This window comes from Salmo salar, chromosome ssa05, assembly GCF_905237065.1.
Source record: "Salmo salar chromosome ssa05, Ssal_v3.1, whole genome shotgun sequence".
Lineage (NCBI taxonomy): Eukaryota > Metazoa > Chordata > Actinopteri > Salmoniformes > Salmonidae > Salmo > Salmo salar.
This window is the reverse complement of record NC_059446.1, coordinates 31,240,529-31,262,835: the sequence shown is the minus strand read 5'-3', so window position 1 is coordinate 31,262,835 and position 22,307 is coordinate 31,240,529. Positions and strand designations below refer to the sequence as shown.

General features: G+C 42.2%; 1 protein-coding gene across 1 annotated transcript in view; it reads left to right on the top strand.

Annotated features, from left to right (window-relative positions):
• Positions 1–22,307, top strand: part of LOC106604621 (ankyrin repeat domain-containing protein 50) — a 38,744-nt gene that overhangs the window by 2,957 nt on the left and 13,480 nt on the right. Inside the window, exon 3 of the mRNA XM_014199439.2 lies at positions 19,337–19,572. Coding sequence (XP_014054914.2) covers positions 19,337–19,572 — 236 coding nt within the window. The remainder of the gene's footprint in view (positions 1–19,336; positions 19,573–22,307) is intronic.

Below are 22,307 nucleotides of genomic sequence, written 5' to 3'. Positions count from 1 at the left end.
GATGGGGTGGATTAGCCAGTCTATATTATTACACAGATGGGATGGGTCAGCCAGTCTATACTATTACACACATGGGATGGGTCAGCCAGTCTATACTATTACACACATGGGATGGGTCAGCCAAGCTATACTATTACACACATGGGATGGGTCAGCCAGTCTATACTATTACACACATGGGATGGGTTAGCCAGTCTATACTATTACACACATGGGATGGGTCAGCCAGTCTATACTATTACACACATGGGATGGGTTAGCCAGTCTATACTATTACACACATGGGATGGGTCAGCCAGTCTATACTATTACACACATGGGATGTGTCAGCCAGTCTATACTATTACACACATGGGATGGGTCAGCCAGTCTATACTATTACACAGATGGGGTGGATTAGCCAGTCTACACTATTACACAGATGGGATGGGTCAGCCAGTCTATACTATTACACAGATGGGATGGGTTAGCCAGTCTATACTATTACACACATGGGATGGGTTAGCCAGTCTATACTATTACACACATGGATGGAATGCAGTGTTGAACACACATGCCTCATGTCTGGCCATCTGGTGATGCTTATTGCACCATCTCTACATCACACACTGGGAAAGTAGGTCAAACGTTCAGCGAGGTAAATCATTTTTAAATGGTCAACAGACTCATTGATTTCCCTTGGGTTTTACACCTTTCCCAACGGAAGTTGAGGAAGTAGCCCTGTGTCAGTTAGTATAGTAATAAGGCACTATTGATGCCTGGGACTTGACTGTGAACTTTAAGATAGAAGACAGGTTAACATGGGGACATGGACAACCAGTGGAAATACAGAGGTCCATTTCTGGTCGGTGTCAAAGGAATGGAAAGCTTCTCACAGACTGCATATCCAACTAATCCTGCCCTAAACAAGGGTATTTCTTTACCGCTTGAGGTTTGGTTCAGACAACAGACAGAAATGTTATCCAATGAAGATCACAGCCTTTTGTTTGTGGAGTAAATATGAACTCTGAAGAATTTCTTATCACCATCTCAGGTGTAAAAGTGTCGTGGATGCTGTTGTACACAAATAATCTCACGGCCCCTTGGCAATCTACTAGATGTTGTCAGGTTGCAGAATGTTGGAATGTGGAAGATCTGTAGCCAAGCCAAGATCCTCCGCTTTATTTTTGCGGACTGGCATGTACAATAGGCAAAGCAAGTAATGGAGGAATATAAAAAAGTGTATTATTCTTTCAAAATGATGGTTCCCCTAATTGACTTTAGGGACATAATTTCACAGTGGGTGGAAAACTCATCTCAGGTGAACGTGTTCCAATAACTAGGCTATATTCTCGATCAATAAAGGAAAACTAGTGTGTTCATTTGTTACATTTTAGTCATTTATCAGACACTCTTATCCAGAGTGACTTACTCTGGATAGGGTTAAGTGGGTTAAGGGTTAAGTGTCTTGCTCAAGGGCACGTCTACAGATTTTTTCACCTAGTCGGCTCTGGGATTCAAACCAGCTAACTTTTGGTTGCTGGCCCAGCGCTCTTAACCGCTAGGCTACCTGCCGCCTCCAAGTAAAGATTTGTTGCTGAACAAGACTGGTGGAGCCTTTGGCCCCCACTCAGTTTTATAACCTTACCAGCATGCGAATGCCAGAGAGGTTAACCAAGTTCTTTGTCCTCGTCAAAGCCAAACAAGCATGTATGTTGATCGTAATCACCGGTTGTGTGTCAATACATTAAACCTGGTTCAGTCGTTGCTTGACATCTCCATACTATGCACTGCCATCCTCTCCATTCACCATTGTGTGCTTTTCTAGTCACCAGAGTAAGCTATATCTTGAATAGGATATCTTGGATAGGAACAACAGCAACATGAAAACCTGTGAGGGAGGGGATCTAACTACAATATGCTTCCCCTCTATTAATGGCCTCTACCGTGTTTTGACTAGAGCACTAGCAGTGGAATTAAATTAGGCCTTGTTTGAAACTATCCAACAACAGTCTCTCTCTCCCCAACATGTCTTTTTTTTCCTCAGGACAAAAGAGCACATAAATAGCTGGAATTAACTCAGTCATGTGGGCACTCTAGAAGCTGAAGGCACTGGGAAATGTGCTGAGAGGGCAGATTACTTTTTTGTTTAGGTGAGAGCTTTTGGGGTTTGTTTGTAAGTCTAATTTCCAAATGAGCGTGCAGTAGTTTGAATAACTGCCAGGCAAATCTGTACGTGGTAGCAAAGGGAACTTGTGGCTTGAATCTGGCTTGAATCTGAAAACCAGGTTTGAGTTTCTTGGCAGAATTTTGTCTGCGTTCTTGCATTTATGACCCATTTGCTTCGAAAGTTGATTGAGGTTTTTCCAAATGTTCTATATTTGCTCCAAATCAACATTATCCACTTAATTGAATTGACTCCCGAAAACAAAATAAAAACATTGTTAAATACATAGGCCTACAGCTAGCATAACAAGCTAATGCTCTAAAGCTTTTTACATGCAAGGACTGAAGGCGATGACAAGGTTGTTGCTAGCCTTTACAAATCACATTGACAGCAATATGCTGCTTTTTGTCTACTGTAGTTGGAGCTTCGGATGTTATTAATAACATCAACATTCATAAACTCCATAAATGATGGATAGTGATATGGATGTATTGAAACTCTGCTGACACTTATGTTCATGGTATATGATTGTCCTAACCTCACAAACCTGTGTCATGATTATCTGGTGCAATTCACCATAACATCGCTGGTATCCTGAAAATACATCTCAACTCTGAGCTTATTTGCATGCCACAAACAGGTGCAACTATGTATCTGCCTACCATCCAAATACATTATTATAAAGGCACAGTTCTTGTAAAGTTGGATCAGTACCTGTACTCTGTTTTTGTACTTTGTAGTACTTATTGTACTTTGTAGTACTTTGTAGTACTTCTTGTACTTTGCAGTACTTATTGTACTGTTGCTAGAAGGTTGGGGACTGCAGAGCGGCAGTCGGGGGGGAAAGAAGAGGATGCTAATCGAAGATGAAAGCGCCGCGCGCCCTTCATGTGGTGCACGGCTGCGGAAGACTCACTGCAGATTAGGCCACGTTTTAAAGGATGCCGCTGTGGCGCGTCAGGCTCAGCCCCAGACAGCCAAAGAGACGGTCTCAGTGGCTGCAGCTATGACTCAGCATTCTGGAGCCAGCCCCTCTGTCCACGTCGCTTTAACTTGGCATACAGGGGCGGTGGGTATGGGAGGGGATGTTATGACACCAAATAGCCCAAACACGTTCATCGGATCCCCTTTGCGTGTTTGCATGACGAACATATTAAATGTTAACTGAGCTATTGGCTGCACACATTAGGAAACGGGGAGGTCGCTAAGTGATGTGAAATGAAAGCCCCGGCAGATTTTTTTTGTGCATTCAGAGGATGTCAATTTGGCAATGCCGTGTGGGATATGCCTACTTCTGTCTCGCGCTGACTGGAGTGAATGGGAGGGAAGGAAGTTGCGTATGCTTTGTCTGGCACATGATGTCTTCTTGTGTGTCCTCATCAGGATGAAATACAGGAGACCCTCTCATTGTCCCCACAGGCTGCTTCATCAGACATTTACCATGCTGTGTGTGTACTGTGTAGCGTGTCCCAGAGTCCAATTTTAACAGGAGTATATACATAGGGGTAGGAGGTTAAGAAACTAAGATTTAAAGTGGGCTTTTTTTTACAGAAACAGATCTGGTCTCTCTCTTGTCAGCAAGAAGCAGATTGTGCAGTCAACCTTTCTACCTGTTCTTGGTTATGGTGATAGTATTTATCAAAGTGAATCTGCCTCTACTATTAAACCCCTGGATGCCGTTTTATCACTGGAGACAGTTTTATCACTCATCACTATATTCTTTACCAAAAGATTGTCTGGACCGCTTTGAAGTCACGTAGATCACATCATTACACTCTTTTTATTTACAAAAGCCTACTCCACAAACTTCTGACTTACCTAACATCACTGTTAAGATTTAAAATGAAAAGTGATCAAACCCGTTCAAGGGTTGATTAACTCTGGAGACTCCTTTGATGTCAAGGGAGTTAGGTAGATCCGTTGTGTGTGGAATGATGTAGAATGCACTTTAGAATTGGAGGAATTGGTGCCTCTAGGGCATTTCAGACGGATCTTAGGGAACTTTTTTACTGAAGAATGTGTCTGTTTTTTTATGATTTTGTTTAGCTTTTTGTGTGTTGTTGTGTATAATAACGTCTAGTTTAATGTGTATATGAATGTGTAGTTTCATGTGTTTATTGTATTTTGATGTGTATTGTGGTGCTATACAGGGATCATCTGGAAAAGAGACCTTGGGTCTCAGCATTGACTCCCTGTCAAAATAAAGGTTTAATCAAATAAAATAAAAATTGGTCTGGGAGTTGGCGGGATGAAATTTCAGATTCCACTGACATTGTTGAATCACTGGCAGCCTGCCTGGCCGGGAATGCATACCTTAGCACTTAAAAAGTTATATCATTTCAGGGGTTAGTGTAGGGAATAAACCTGTTTGTGATCAATCAACTATCTTAAATAGCTTAAAAGCACAACATTTAAATACATTTTCTGGTTATGCCAAATTGGACTCATGTTTAGTTTTTTTTGCTCTGTTTGAAATAGATGAATTCCAAAGCACAAAATAAGTTGTTTTTGTGTAGGTTATTGAATTGTATAGGCTAACCACTCCTGTCTTTACCTTGTATTGAATGAACTGTCTACAGAGCACTGTTTATGACAGCTCTAGACCTCTCCCTTTTCTAGGATGTCTGCAGAAAATTGATTTTGCAACATCCATTAACTCATTACCAGATTCCCCTTTTGTCTGTCTGTAAGCCAACTAATTTGCCGTTTTCACCTTGAATCAAGTTACTGCTAAATTGTAGCCAACTAATTTGCCTGTTTTCACCTTGAGTCAAGTTACTGCTAAGTTGTAGTAGCCATTTATACATACATTTAGTCTTCCTTCTTGAGAAAAACGCTTTGTTTAAAAGCCCACATTCAGTAAATCCAGTCAACCAATCCATTACTCCTTGCTACTGCAGGGAGGAGGGGGGAATCCCATGGAGATATGAATTGTGGGTAGAATAGCTTTATGCCAAAAAAGATCTTGATAAACTGTGCAGTTTATCAGAAAATGTCAGAAATGGTTTTCTACTTGCAGAGACTTGTGGGTTGTGGAGATGCAGTTGTTTGAGCTTTAGAAATGTTTGGACTTCTGAGATACCCATTGCTTTATACTATAAATGCTTTTCTGTACTTTCTTTACTCCTCTTCGACTAAATGCTAGTATTGTTAATTCCAGCATAGTTACCAATTCACCTCTGTATACATACAGTGTGAAAAGTCCTTCATTTATTTTATGAAGCGTTCAGCTGAAGTCTCCAAGAGAGCAATAGTAATGGTGTCTTTTGTAGGCACTAACGGAGGCTAACTCCGACATGGCTTGTTGGCCAAAGCCTATGGGGGAAATAATGTTTTTTTTGGGGGGGGGGGGGTAAATGTAGAAACTAAGGTCTACGGTAAACACAGGCTTAGGGGATCTTATACGTGTTGTTCTATGAGATCATCTTCATTAGCTAACGTCACTTTTTGTGAATTTTGAAGCATTTATGTAATCAAAACGAGCATCATTCATAAAGCTTGTGGTAACTGACTGATATTATCTCATAGAAGAAAACATATAAGATCTCCCAAGCCTGTTTACCACAGACATTCTTTTCTGCATTTAAGTATTTGCCTAATAGATTCTTGTTGATTTTGTTTTGTCGTCTTTGACCAATGACAAGTTGAGGAAACATGTACAGTACCAGTCAAAAGTTTGGACACACCTACTCACTCAAGCGTTATTCTTTATTTTTACTATTTTCTACATTGTAAAATAACAGTGAAGACATCAAAACTATGTTATTTAAACATATATATTTCACCGTTATTTAACCAGGTAGGCTAGTTGAGAACAGGTTCTCATTTACAACTGCGACCTGGCCAAGAGAAAGCAAAGCAGTGCGACAAAAACCACAACACATAAACAAATGTACAGTCAAAAATAATAGAAACATCGATGTACAGTGTGTGCAAATGTTGAAGAGTAAGGAGGTAGGCAATAAATAGGTCATAGAGGCGAAATAATTACAATTTAGCATTAACACTGGAGCGATAGATGTGCAGATGATGATGTGCAAGTAGAGATACTGGCGTGCAAAAAAGCAGGAGGGTAAGTAATAATATGGGGATGAGGTAGTTGGGTGTGCTATTTACAGATTGGCTGTGTACAGGTACAGTCATCGGTAAGCTGCTCTGACAGCTGATGCTTAAAGTTAGAGAGGGAGATATAAGACTCCAGCTTCAGTGATTTTTGCAATTAGTTCCAGTCATTGGCAGCAGAGAACTGGAAGGAAAAGCAGCCAAAATAAGTGTTGGCTTTGGGGATGACCAGTGAAATATACCTGCTGGAGTGCATGCTACGGGTGGGTGTTGCTATGGTTACCAGTGAGCTGAGATCAGGCGGGGATTTACCTAGCAAGGACTTATAGATGACCTGGAGCTAGTGGGTTTGGCGACGAATATGTAGTGAGGGCCAGCCAATGAGAGCATACAGATCGCAGTGGTGGGTAGTATATGGGGCTTTGGTGACAAAATGGATGGCACTGTGATAGACTACATCCAGTTTGCTGAGTAGAGTGTTGGGGGCTATTTTGTAAATTACATCGCCAAAGTCAAGGATCGGTAGGGTAGTCAGTTTTACAAGGGTATGTTTGGCAGCATGAGTGAAGTAGGCTTTGTTGCGAAATAGGAAGCCAATTCTAGATTTCATTTTGGATTGGAGATGCTTAATGTGAGTCTGGAAGGAGAGTTTACAGTCTAACCAGACACCTAGGTATTTGTAGTTGTCCACATATTCTATGTCAGAACCGTCCAGAGTAGTGATGCTAGTCGGGCGGGAGGGTGCGGGCAGCGATCGGTTGAAGAGCATGCACTTAGTTTTACTAGCATTTAAAAGCAGTTGGAGGCCACGGAAGGAGTGGTGTATGGCATTGAAGCTCGTCTAGAGGTTTGTTAGCACAGTGTCCAAAGAAGGTATCGTCTGCGTAGAGGTGGATCAGAGAATCACCAGCAGCAAGAGCGACATCATTGATATATACAGAGAAAAGAGTTGGCCTGAGAATTGAACCCTGTGACACCCCCATAGAAACTTCCAGAGGTCCAGACTATTTGTTAACTTGGCTTTCGAAGATTTTAGAAAGGCAGGGCGGGATGGATATAGGTCTGTAACGGTTTGGGTCTAGAGTGTCTCCCCCTTTGAAGAGGGGGATGATCGCGGCAGCTTTCCAATCTTTGGGTATCTCAGACGATACGAAAGAGAGGTTGAACAGGCTAGTAATAGGGGATGTAACAATTTCGGCTGATCATTTTAGAAAGAGAGGGTCCAGATTGTCTAGTCCAGCTGATTTGTAGGGATCCAGATTTTGCAGCTCTTTCAGAACATCAGCTATCTGGATTTGGGTGAAAGAGAAGGGCGGGGGGGCTTGGGCAAGTTGCTGCAGGGGTTGCTGAGATGTTGGCCGGAGTAGGGGTAGCCAGGTGGAAAGCATGGCCAGCCGTAGAAAAATGCTTATTGAAATGATCGATTATCGTAGATTTATCGATGGTGACAGTGTTTCCTATCTTCAGTGCAGTGGGCAGCTGGGAGGAGGTGCTCTTATTCTCCATGGACTTTACTGTGTCCAAAAACCTTTTGAAATTAGTGCTACAGGAAGCAAATTTCTGTTTGAAAAAGCTGACTGAGTGTATTGGTTCCTGACTTCCCTGAAAAGTTGCATATCACGGGGGCTATTCGATGCTAATGCAGAACGTCACAGGATGATTTTGTGCTGGTGAAGGGCAGTCAAGTCTGGGGTAACTCAAGGGCTATATCTGTTCTTAGTTCTATCTATTTTGAATGGGGCATGCTTATTTAAGATGGCGAGGAAAGCACTTTTGAAGAGCAACCAGGCATCCTCTACTGACGGGATGAGGTCAATATCCTTCCAGGATACCTGGGCCAGGTCTATTAGAAAGGCCTGCTCGCTGCAATGTTTTAGGGAGCGTTTGACAGTGATGAGGGGTGGTCGTTTGACCGCGGACCCATTACGGACGCAGGCAATGAGGCAGTGATCGCTGAGATCCTGGTTGAAGACAGCAGAAGTGTATTTAGAGGGCACGTTGGTCGGGATGATATGGTTACGGATTTAGGGTTGTACCTGGAAGGTTCCTTGATAGTTTGTGTGAGATTGAGGGCATTTCGCTTAGATTGTAGGACGGCCGGGGTTTAGGTCACCTAACAGTACGAACTCGGAAGATAGATGGGGGGCGATCAATTCACATATGGTGTCCAGGGCACAGCTGGGGGCTGAAGGGGGTCTATAACAAGCGGCAGCGGTGAGAGACTTGTTTCTGGAAAGGTGGATTTTTAAAAGTAGAAGCTCGAATTGTTTGGGCACAGACCTGGAAAGTATGACAGAACTCTGCAGGCTATCTCTGCAGTAGATTGCAACTCCGCCCCCTTTGGCAGTTCTATCTTGTCTGAAAATGTTATAGTTAGGAATGGAAATGTCAGGATTTTTGATGGCCTTCCTAAGCCAGGATTCAGACACGGCTTGGACTCCCGCGTTGGCGGAGTGTGCTAAAGCAGTGAATAAAACAAAATTAGTTAGGAGGCTTCTTATGTTAACATGCATGAAACCAAGGATTTTACAGTTACAGAAGTCAACAAATGAGAGCACCTGGGGAATGGGAGTGATGCTGAGGGCTGCAGGGCCTGGGTTATCCTCTATATCACCAGAGAAACAGATGAGGAGAAGGATAAGAATATGGCTAAAGGCTATAAGAACTGGTCGTCTAGTGCGTTCGGAACAGAGAGTAAAAAGAGCAGATTTCTGGGCGAGGAAGAATAGATTCAAGGCATGATGTACAGAGAAGGGTATGGTAGGATGTGAGTACAGTGGAGGTAAACCTAGGCATTGAGTGACGATTAGAGAGGTTTTGTCTCTAGAGGCGCTATTTAAGCCAGGTGAGGTCACCGCATGTGTGGGGGGTGGAACAAAAGGGCTAGCTAAGGCATATTGAGCAGGGCTGGAGGATCTACAGTGAAATAAGACAAAAATAACTAACCAAAAAACAGCAATAGACAAGGCATATTGACATTAGGGAGAGGCATGTGTAGCCGAGTGATCAAAGGGTCCAGTGAGTAGCTAGGCGAGCTGAAGACATGGCGATTCAGACAGCTTGCAGGCCGGGGCTAGCAGGCTAGCAGATGGTCCTCAGGGGGACGTCGCAATGGAAGAGCCTGTTGAAACCCCTGTTGAAAGTCGGCAGACCAGCTGTGATGGATTGGCGGGTCTCCGTGTCGGCAGAAAGGGTCCAGGCCAATTGCCAAAAGAAGTATTGAAATCCAGGAATTGTCTGATGGATCTCTTCGGCTAGCCGAGAGATGGGCCTAGCTCGAGCCTAGCTCCAGGCTAACTGGTGCTTACTTCGGGACAGAGACATTAGCCAGGAGTAGCAATTCGGATAGCAGCTAGCTAGCTGCGATGATCCAGAGTAAAGGTTCAGAGCTTGCGGTAGGAATCCGGAGATGTGTTAGAGAAAAAGCAGTCCAATATGCTCTGGGTTGATATCGCGCTGTGCAGACCGGCAGGAATTGACCGTGCTGAGGCAGCTGATGTCCGCGTTAACGGTGATGACCGCTAGCAGTGGCTAACTGACTACTAGCTAGTAGCTAGTTAGCTGGCTAGCTTCTGATGGGGGTTCTGGTTCTAAAGTATAAAAAAAAATAGCAGATCCAGACCACATTGGGTGAACAGTTTAATTTCATTCATAATAACGTCTTCGTATCTCAAAATCATTGTCATGTGGTTAATAAAAATGATATCCAAATCTAAATGAAAATGGTAAACCTAAATAGTAACTTCTATTGCCATTGCCAACTATGTAGAAATACCCTATAAAGCCACAAATAAAAACATTGCAGCCTGCAGATAGAAAATATTCGGATAAAAATGAATATCCCATAAATCACATTGCCTATGCATGGCCTGTCTGCAACTAACTTGAAACGTATCAACTATTAACTTGGGTCTGGCCCGACGCTTGCGCTAGCAAACTTGCAACATAGTATAAAATATTTTGGGCCCTCAAGAGTTTCCCGCTCCAATGAGCTCAGGACAAACACAGCTGTAGGCTAATTTACGCAAGGGATAAGAAGTAATCAGGTAGGCCTATTTCATGTTGTTCCCACTGGATCAGAGCATGACATTTTTCCTTTCACGCTGAGTGGAAAGATTTTATATTTTCAAGATTTTCAAATACATTGAGGAACTATTGTGAATCTCAATGGATGTTAAAACAGACTTTGTTTGCTTGCAGTTTGAGGTGAAGAAAACATTACTTTGAGAAGCTCCACAGCTCATTAGTGGTGGTGCGTTATGCCAAATCAGAAATACTATTACATTGCAAAATGGGCACATTTATATTCCTACATTTGCGTGCAGGCCAGGTAGCCTATGAACCTACTTCTATGCATAATCAGGTGTGTGTCCTTACTCAACATCGACAGGCGCACATTAATATGGAGTTGGTCACCCTTTGCTGCTATAATAGCCTCCACTCTTCTGGGAAGGCTTTCCACTAGATGTTGGAACATTGCTGCAGGGACTTGATGTCGGGCACTGATGTTGGGCGATTAGGCCTGGCTTGCAGTCGGCGTTCCAATTCATCCCAAAAGTGTTCGATGGGGTTGAGATCAGGGCTCTGTGCAGGCCAGTCATGCAGGCCAGTCAATTTCTTCCACACCAATCTCGACAAACCATTTCTGTATGGACCTCATTTATCTTGGCCAGGTCGCAATTGTAAATGAGAACTTGTTCTCAACTTGCCTACCTGGTTAAATAAAGGTGAAATAAAAATAAATAAAATGTTGTGCACAGGGCATTGTCATGCTGAAACAGGAAAGGGCCTTCCCCAAAAGTTGGAAGCACAGAATTGTCTAGAATGTCATTGTATGCTGTAGCTTTAAGATTTCCTTTCACTGGAATTAAGGGGCCCGAACCATGAAAACAGCCCCAGGCCATTATTCCTCCTACACCAAACTTTACATCCGCCAAACCCAGTTTCGTCCGCCGGACTGCCAGATGGTGAAGTGTGATTCATCACTCCAGAGAACAGGTTTCCACTGCTCCAGAGTCAAATGGCTTTACATCACTCGCGCCCATGCTTGGCATTGCCCATGGTGATCTTAGGCTTGTGTGCGCTGCTCGGTCATGGAAACCCATTTCATTAAGCTCCCGACGAACAGTTCTTGTGCTGATGTTGTTTCCAGAGGCAGTTTGGAACTCAGTAGTTAGTGTTGCAACCGAGGACAGACAATTTTTACGCGCTTCAGTACTCGGCAGTCCCGTTCTGTGAGCTTGTGTGGCCTACCACTTCGCGCCTGACTCGTTGTTGCTCCTAGACGTTTCCACTTCACAATAATAGCACTTACAGTTGACCGGGGAAGCTCTAGCAGGGCACAAATTTGACAAACTAACTTGTTGGAAAGGTGGCGTCTTATGACGGTGTCACATTGGAAGTCACTGAGCTCTTCAGTACGGGCCATTCTACTGCCAATGTTTGTCTATGGAGATTGCATGGCTGTTTGCTCGATTTTATACATCTGTCAGCAACGGGTGTGGCTGAAATAGTTGAATGCACTAATTTGAAGGGGTGTCCACATACTTTTGTATATATAGTGTATGTAATGGGGAATTGATGGACACTAACAATCAAATGCAAACAATTCACACAATGAAGTTATGAAACAATGAATGTGCACAAATTGGCGGGAGAGAGCGCAGTCTGGAGAGAGACGTGCATTGTGCATCTTAGACACACGCCCTATCTTCTTGCACTGTGCCATCCCTGCGGCCACGGCAATGGGTTAGTTCACAGAGATGGGCACGAATAAGACTATATATGAGAAATGTTTTATTTAATCAAAATTGATTAAATAAAACATTTCTCATCAATCTACACACACTACCCCATAATGACAAAGCGAAAGACATTTTTTCAATTGTATAGTAAAAAAAAAGAAGAAATACCTTATTTACATAAGTATTCAGACCGTTTGCTATGAGATTCGAAATTGAGCTCAGGTGCATCCTGTTTCCATTGATCATCCTTGAGATGTTTCTACAACTGGAATGGAATCCACCTGTGGTAAATTCAATTGATTGGACATGATATGGTCATACCTGACAGTTGACAGTGCATGTCAGAGCAACACCCAAGCCATGAGGTTGAAGGAATTGTCCGTAGAGCTCCGAGACAGGATTGTGTCGATGCACAGATCTGGGGAAGGGTAGCAAAAATTCCGCAGCATTGAAGGTCCGCAAGAACACAGTGGCCTCCATTTTTAAATGGAAGAATAGTGGAACCATGAAGACTCTTCCTAGAGCTGACCACCCTGCCAAACTGAGCAATTGGGGGAGAAGGGCCTTGGTCAGGGAGGTCACCAAGAACCCAATGGTCACGCTGAAAGAGCTCCAGAGTTCTTCTGTGGAGATGGGAGAACCTTGCAGAAGGACAACCATCTCTGCAGCACTCCACCAATCAGGCCTTCGTGGTAGAGTGGCCAGACGGAAGCCACTCCTCAGTAAAAGGCACATGACAGCTTGCTTGGAGTTTGCCAAAAGGCCCCTAAAGACTCTCAGACCATGAGAAACAAGATTATTTGGTCTGAATGCCAAGCATAACGTAAGTGGTGGGAAAAGTACCCAATTGTCATACTTGAATAAAAGTATAGATAACTTAATAGAAAGTTACTCAAGTAAAAGTGAAAGTCACCCAGTAAAATACTACTTGAGTAAAAGTCTAAAAGTATTGGGTTGTAAATATACTAAAGTATCAAAAGTAAAAGTATAAATCATTTCAAATTCATTTCAAATTCCTTATATTAAGCAAAGCAGACATTTTCTTGTTTTAAAAATGTCTGGATAGCCAGGGGAACACTCCAACACTCAGACATCATTTACAAAAGATGTATTTGTGTTTAGTGAGTCTGCCAGATCAGAGGCAGTAGGGATGACAGTGTGTTCTCTTGATAAGTGCATGAATTGGATGATTTTCCTGTCCTGCTATGCATTCAACATGTAATGAGTACTTTTGGGTGTCAGGGAAAATGTATGGAGTAAAAAGTACATCATTTTCTTTAGGAATGTAGTGAAGTAAGAGTACAAGTTGTCAAAAATATAAATAGTAAAGTAAAAATACCCCCCAAAACTACTTCAGTTCTACTTTAAAATATTTTTACTTAGGTGCTTTACACTACTGCGTAACATCTGGAGGAACCCTGGCACCATCCCTACAGTGAAGCATGGTGTTGGCAGCATCATGCTGTGGGGATGTCTTCAGTGGAAGGATCTGGGAGACTACATTTACATATTTCTTTCTTCATTTTAGTCACTTAGCAGACGCTTTTATCCAGAGAAACTTACATGAGGTTGAAGGAATTGTCCGTAGTGCCTTGCACAAGGCACATCGGCAGATTTTTCACCTAGTCGGCTCAGGGATTCAAACCAGAGTCCTTTCTGTTACTGGCCCAATGTTCTCACCCGCTAGGCTGCCCACACTGTCCAGTCAGGATCGAGGGAAAGATGAACAGAGCAAAGTACAGAGAGATCCTTGATGAAAACCAGCTCCCTAGCACTCAGGAACTCAGACTGGGGCATAAATTCACCTTCCAACATCGACCCTAAGCACACAGCCAAGACAACGCAGGAGTGGCTTCGGGACAAGTCCTTGTGTGGCCCAGCCAGAGCCCGGACTTGAACACGATCGAACATCTCAGGAGAGACCTGAAAATAGCTTTGCAGCAACACTCCCCTCCCCATCCAACCTGACAGAGCTTGAGAGGATCTGCAGAGAAAAATTTGACAAACTCCCCAAATACAGGTGTGCCAAACTTGTAACTTCATACCCAAGAAGACTCGAGGCTGTAATCGCTGCCAAAGGTGCTTCAACAAAGTACTGAGGAAAGGGTCTGAATAATTAGGAAAAATGTGATATTTCCATTTTTAATACATTTGAAACATTTCAAAAACACAGTTTTTGCTTTGTCATAATGGGGTAGTATACAGATTGATGAGGGGAAAAAAACTATTTAATACATTTTAGAATAAGGCTGTAATGTAATAAAATGTGGAAAAAGTAAAGTGGTCTGAATTCTTTCTGAATGCACTGTGTGTGTGTATTTATATAGTGCTGCTTAAAAGTATGTGAATCCTACAGGGCTGGTCATTATTTTGCAATAAAATATTAAAATAAACATTAAATCCTTATCCAAACCCCAATTCGTAATACATTCCAAGGAAATGACAGAAACACATTTTTTTTTTAATACATTTTCATTGTTTATTTAACAAAATAGGTTTATTTAACAGAAACTCAGATTTGATATGTCCAAAAAATGTGAACCCCTTCAGTCAATAGCTTGTGGCACCTCCATTAGCAGCGATAATTTAGAGTAAATGTCTCCTATAGCCAGTATTCGGTCTCTGACAAATGTTTTGAGGGATTTTTGCCCACTCCTCCTTATAGAACTCAGCCAATTGAGCTGTGAGGGGTGTCTCGCATGAACTGCCCGCTTCAGGTCCTGCCACAGCATCTCAATTGGATTTAGGTCAGTACTTTGACTTGGCCAATCCAAAACTTCTTTCTCCGGAGACGTTCTTTGGTAGATTTGCTTGACAGCTTTGGGTCGTTGTCTTGTTGGAAAATCTTATTTTCACCCCAGCTTTAGCTCCTTGACTGATGGCCTGACGTTCTGTTCCAGAATCTCCTGGTAATACCTCAGAATTCATGGTTCCCTTAATGATGTGGAGTCATCCAGGTCCAGAGGAGGAAAGCAGCCCCAGATCTTGACATTCCCACCGCCATGCTTGACTGTTGGGGTAAGGTTATTTTGGTGGTAGGCAGTATTGGGTTTTCGCCAAACATAGCGATGTTGATTGTGACCAAAAAGGTTAATTTTGGACTCATTGGTCCAGATAATAGACTTCCAGTAACCTTCAGGTTTCTCCAGGTAGTCTCTGGTAAAGTTAAAATGGGCAGTTTGGTTCTTTTTTGACAGCAGAGGCTTTTTCCTAGCAAACCCTCCCATGGATGGCATTTCGATTCAGTGTTCTTATTGTTGAAGCACAGTTACCGGAGATGCAGCAAGGGAGGTCTGCAAATCTCTAGATGTTATGTTTGGGTTGGCTTTTACCTGATTTACTATTGTTCTTGAGGCTCTTGGGGATATTTTGGAAGAGTGTCCACTTCTAGGCCGAGTTGCTGTCATTGTAAATGCTCTCCTCTCCATTTTCCATTTGTAAAAAGTTGACTGATGGAGCTCAAATCTTTTTGAGATGATTTTATAGCTTTCCCCAGACTGATGAGATCTCACTACTCTCATCCTGATCTCCTCTGAGATCTCCTTTCGTCTCGGCATGGTGTGCTTTGCATTCACCTGGATGGGTTTCTGACCAGGTTTCTTATCTATATTTATCAGAGTCCCGCCCAAACTCTTTCCTAACGATCTCTCCTTTGATTGGTTCATTTGGTTCCCAATTATTTACTCACCTGATTCTACTTACCTACTTGATTTAACCAATGCAACTTGGGGTTCACTTATTTTTGCACCTACACTAATGATTTTGTAATTGAGTTTTTCTACTACATGCATGATTTCCTCTCTACCAGAGTTTCCCAAACTTGGTCCTCGGGACCCCAAGGGGTGCACGTTTTTGTTTTTGACCTAGAACTACACAGCTGATTCAAATAATTAACTAATCATCAAGCTTTGATTATTTGAATCAGCGGTGTAGTGTTAGCGCAAAAACCAAAACGTGCACCACTTGGGGTCCTGAGGATTAAGTTTGGGAAACCCTGCTCTACACCAACGTATGGTGTTGGTAAATATAAACCTCTTATGTCAGATCAAAAATGATTCAATTAAGATTTCATTGTAAAAATGTTTAATGTAATTGCACAAGGGGTTCATATACTTTCAAGCAGCACTGTGTGTTTATATATATATATATATATATATATATATATAATATATATATATATATATATATATATATGTATATATATATATATATATGTATATATATGTATGTATATATGTATATATATGTATGTATATATGTATATATATGTATGTATATATGTATGTATATGTATGTGTATATATGTATGTGTATATATGTATATATATGTATGTGTATATATGTATATATATGTATGTGTATATATGTATATATATATATGTATATATGTATATATGTGTATATATGTATATATATATATATATATATATATATATATATGTATATGTGCAACTTTAGATCATTAGAATGCATTCAGCCAAAAGCCACAAAACACAGCTGAATGGATTTCTGCAAATATGTAAACACCACGGGAGTCCTCTTACATTTGGGAACTTTACAGTCCTATTAATTAGTTCACATTTCTTGCTAGCTAACCAACCTGCATCCCTAGCTGTAGCCACAGAAAAACTATATGGGGATAAAAATTCAGCCACTCAGCCACTCGTCCAACGACATGACATTCCCCAGCAGCTAACAGTAACTAGCTGAAGTTAGGCGCTGTGTTTTCAGCTCGCTAAATAAATAGTTACATCAGTAGATAGCGTGGCTAATAGGGTAGTTTATGACTGACTTGTGATCATTGCCCTTGCTAGTTGAATTGTATTGACGTTAGTTTGTTTTCTTTCCAAAATATTGAGTCATTGAAACTGAATCCCGAATGGAGGCAGCATACAATGTACCAGGCAGCTGTGATTTACAACCTCATAGCAATATTTGTTGAACTACCAAAAAATGTATTGGTGAATTATGCGTCATGCATTGTACTGCATCCATCTATTCTGCAAACAATGCCTAGCTCTATGCCATGGAATGCTGAGTCAAATAGAACCTCATTTTAAAACCTCATGAAGTTGGTTTTGTAGCATAAACTGGGAATTGTATATTTTGGGCTGATATGATTGTCTGCTTGTTTCATATCTACAAAGTAGTTAAAATGCTGTCAGTTCCACTTTAAGGTATAAATTAATAATATGCTTTTTCCAAATCGGGGGCTGGTTGCATTTTCTCTGTCTACCCCCCTGATGGGGCATGAGTCAACTGTTGTCATGCAGTCTTTTTCTGCTAAGCTCTCCTGACTCCGCAAAGAAGCTGAGCAGGCTAAATGGACTCTCGAAAGGAAGAAATCCAGGTGCTCCATTCAAATTGATTCTCATAATGAAGAGTCTCGTTCGGTTTCCACTGTGGAATGCTAGTAGCTATTGCTTTTCAATGGGATCTCTGCAGTGAGTTATTGACTCACCTGCAGCTCTACTCCATTAATAGAATGGTGTCATGGCCGGACATGTATATTGGACTTGAGCCAGTGTCCCTGCGCCATTGCATGACGGGGGAAATTTCAGGCTCAGCGCCCACTCCATAAAATCGACTCAGTAAATTTGTAAAACACGGGCACGGTGCCCAGTGCTGCCTGTAGGCCCAGACATCTTCACTAAACATCATAGTGAAACCCACTTTGCACAGTGTGGCCGGGCCGTGGAAGATGGGGACCGCAGCATAACAGATGGCGGGTGCATTAGGCACGTTTCACGTTCTCTTTCTTTCTCAAAATGATAATGGGCCTCAGCTATTGGCATATTTTGAGGATGGAATACAAAAGCCCCAAATAGTTGGTGTTAAGGTCTGAGGGACAGGATGCGTCACAAATACACTCATCATTGGCTGAGGTACTTAGGAAGTTAGTCTGGCACCCATCCCATTGTTGTGTTCATTTCAAGCCCCTGTCCCCTTCCTGCAGGAAATTCAGTTGTCAACAGTTCTGAAAGCAGTTGATTTTTAGGGAAAGAATGGCTCTTTGTCTCGTAACAAGGCCTGCATTGCTGTCACTGTGAATTTGTTTGTCTCTGCAGTAGTTTGGAGCACACAAACTCTGCAGATAGACATTCCTCTTGGCTGGTTTCCCTGCCTGTACTGCAGATTCGATGTGGGGCTGCAGTCGTCAGAAAGAGCGATCAGCCATTTTTCTCTGAGATGGTGCGATGTAATGATGGAGCTTGCAGGTTGATGACTGCGCATTACCCTCCCTTTCTTGCACTTGAGAAAATGAGCTGCTGGAAAATAGAGGATTGGAGGGCAGGTTTGGCTGAAAAAGTGTTTGCTGAGCCGTTGGAATTGCAGTCTGACTTAAAGTAACATTTAAAATGCTCTAATTTGGGGATCAGCGAGGGCATGCATAACTAAGGGCTGTTTTAGCGGTGGTGGGAATTTACAACAGCAAAATAACAGTTTCAACACAGGAATCAGGTTGGGGTAGCAGCTCTGTACACAGGCACTAAAGTCTTGCCAGCACAAACATGTGGTTGGAAAATAACGGGAACAAATACAGGGCTGGCATCATGGCATTTATGCACGCAGTCATACTACGCATTATCATTCCAGCAAATGGGATCTCCACTTTTCCCTTTGGCTTGCACGCTTATGTTATGTCAATGTAGCATTTAAACCCTTTGGGTTTGTGAGTATAGCTGAGTGTTGGTTGTTTAATGCTGTACATTATTCACAGAGCATCCAGGCTGTTTTAATGGGTGTGTGTAGGCTCAAACACTGACAGGGTTTTTTAACGACTCAGATAATTTACCTTACTATTTCAGACAGTTGTCGGCCATGTAACCATGGCTTGTCTTCATTTGATTCATGTGGACCTGCTCGGTCTGTTTTCAATTGGAATTCTGTTATTTTCTCTCACATTTTCTCTCAGCAGGCAGCTAATAAACTAATCTAGAGGATTGAGTTTATTGCAGTGTTATACAGTCTATATGCAGTGTTATATAGTCTATATGCAGTGTTATACAGTCTATATGCAGTGTTATACAGTCTATATGCAGTGTTATACAGTCTATATGCAGTGTTATACAGTCTATAAACAGTGTTATACAGTCTATATACAGTGTTATGTGTACTGCAGATTTCAATTCCCTAAAGAGGTTTCAGTTTTTTAGATTGCATTTGCACTGTGAAGGCCTGTCAAGGGCCTGAAAGCTAAACTGTGGATGGAGAGAAAGTTTCTAAGATACAATCAAATGTTTGATACAGACTGACATTAAATCCATTTCTGTTGTAGGTGGACTTTCATCCTCACCTCTCCTCAACAGTATCAGCTTGCTGTGGGAAGCGTTAGGTGCACAGAGAGATTTCTAAATCTTTCCTCTTCTATTTTGCCCTACAGGTGTGTTCTCCTCCCACTCTTGAGCTCCAAGCCGCCTCAGCAGGCCCTCTTCCTCCTGGTAGACTCTATTGACGAAGGCTGTCAGCTGGGTGAGGGGGAACAGAGGTCTTCGGGTTCAGGCACCCCCAGAACCATCGCTGAGCTTCTGGCCAGCCACCATGACTTCTTCCCACCCTGGCTCCTCCTCATCTGCTCAGCACGCCGACAGAACAAGGCCATCACCAAACTGTTCACAGGTCTGAGTAAATCTGTTTGGGTACCTTTCGGGTTGGGTGATAGGGTTCTTATCAGGTTTTGAAAGACTTTGTTTTTCATTTCTTTTGGGATCCATATGGTGAGGCTTATGTACAGCATTTGGTATATGTTGTTTAGTATATGCACGTAATGAGTAGTTTTTCACCGAATGGAAAAATGTATCGCAGAACACATTTTAGTTCCCTTTAGACAACACACTTTGCCACACAAACAAACAATTAATGGGAATGTGGCATCTTGTATTGACACTAGTCTGCCACTTGTGGCTCCTTGAAGAATAAAACTTTGTTTGCATACATTAAGCGTATGTTTCTCGAGATATATGGATTTCCTTTGGGTTTTCTGTAAGGCAATCAGTAAAAGCCTTTTCAGTTATATTTAAACTCTTACTGAGCAGGTTATGCCATTTTCTTCTGGCGTACAGATTATTCTATTCCGTGTCGTGATAAATGTCAGCCTTTTCGGCAGCTATTAAACAAAGCACATGTCATGCTGTGCTTCCAGCCACGTTGGCTCAGCGAAAGCTAATTCCATATAGATTTTAACATCATGAATGCTAAAAAGATTAGGTCCTGCCACAGAACGCTTAAATATCACGGTGTCTTGTGAAAACGACTACTGCTCTATGTGCCATGACAAGCCGAACTAGCGGCCGTTATCGAGCTGTCAGAATACCAGCCCACTATTGGGTGATGAGCAGAGAGGCTGGCGTAACATTAATCGAACCAGTAAGAGAGTGTGGGTGTAATACCTGCCGCAGTGCACTGCTGTGTCCCCTTCAGCTCTCCAAACACAACATGTGGGGGATTCGGATGCCCTCCTGTTGCTGTTTGAAACATCATGTAAAACCCGATTTAAAACAGCCCTGTTTATTCTGTGCTCTATTCAGAAAGTGGTTGCCAAATGCAATTAGGCTTTCTGCTGAATAGAATTCCTATGCTATGCTAGTTTAGGTATTACTGGCTGTGGGCAGGGTTAACGCAGGGAAGCTGGCAGTTTTGAACAAGACGATGTACTGATTCATATTCTGCCACATAACTGCAAATGTTAATAAGATGGGCAAACAACTCAGGAAATGTCTAGAGAGATTCAATCGTATTTACATGCGCTGTTTGAAAACACGTTTTTTTGAGCACAGTCAAGGACTTTTGGAATCATGAAAGGATAGGGTTTTGGAAGCCTGCCTGAAGCTCTTCTATGGCAGGGTTTTGTTTTGTACGTCGACAACATGAGCAGGAATTTGAGAGAGGATTCTTAAATCAATATTTTGACCCTTGTGTGGACCAGCCATGCCAATTCCGATGGACATAAAATAGATATGAAATTGAAATGTAAGCATTGCATCTAGATAATCAAACGTAACAGTTGCTGGAAGGTCTGCAGAGGCATTCAGTTCCCATTACACCAGTGACCTGGAACCCCCTGCCTAACAGTATTGATCTAACCGAACATAGCGGCCGATGAATCATAGCTCTGTCATGTCTCCTTTCCGTACTGTCCTTAGCCCACAGAACACACAGATGCATTGCACACATTGACATGAATGGAATACTTTGTCTGATTTGCATACGACTTTAAACGTTTCGGTTATTCCATTCATCATGAGCGGAAACCTATCAGAAATTTGATTGCCCCCAACCGTAGATCCGTATTTGTGGATTTCATGAGACATCAATTGTTGGGGATGGAATTACCGCTGGCATATGCCACCAATGTAAATCCCACATGATAATCCTTATCAGGAAGCATTATCAGGAAATTGCTTCCTGATAATTAATAGTGATATTAATGATTCCTGGTATTTTTACTTACAGGCTTCTCTGTGCTTAAACAGACAGCCCTGTCTTTTGGTTGTTTTGATATGGTTTTATTGAGAGGAAGATTCACCATGGAACACAATCCGACAAACAACAGTTATCTCTTGTGTTTTCTGTTTGACTCCCCTCCTCTCTATCCCTTTAGTTGTCTCTTTGATAAGGGCCAAGCCCATGTCATATCCTACTGTCACTTTAAACGCCAGACAGAATCATTAAAACAGCGAGATACGTTTTACCTGTCTGTTGCAGATGGAAAATGAACATGTCAACATGTCTTTTGAAATGCTGCTAGCTGTTGTATCAGTCACAGAATCAAAAGTCTACACACCCGATAAAGTGGCTTGTGCTTCTGAGTAATAGGTTTAGCATTCACAGAATGCAAAATTCGGAGTTTCTTGACGTAGTCAAGCCATCCGTTTTGGTTTAGTCTGTGTTCAGTGTCCTGTGTTTTCCACACCATCCAGCAACCGTTCAGCTCTGCAGCCTCCCACACACATGCACGCTTACTTGATCTTCCATTAGACACACCCACTTATTTTAACCGCTGTGCGAATACTCACAATTGATGCTTGATGAAAATAGACCACAAGACTTAGGGTATCAAATTGAGTCCAAGCGTACACTAAAAATAGTCCTCTGTATTGTTTACGAGGCCAGTTTGTGTTGGCAGAGCCCTGCCAGAGTGCAGCGTCACGTTCTCTGCAAGGCGACCGCATGCGCCTATTGAAAATAACACTTTTATCCTGAGTGGAGTAGGTGTTTGTAGCCCAGTACACGCTGTTCTTGTGGTTGTGGGAACTTTGCGGTCGCATGAATATAGTGAAGATTGAGTTTGGAGAACGACTTCTGACCAAAAGGTCATTGGGTAGGCCACCATTCAGCTCAAATGATCCTTGAGA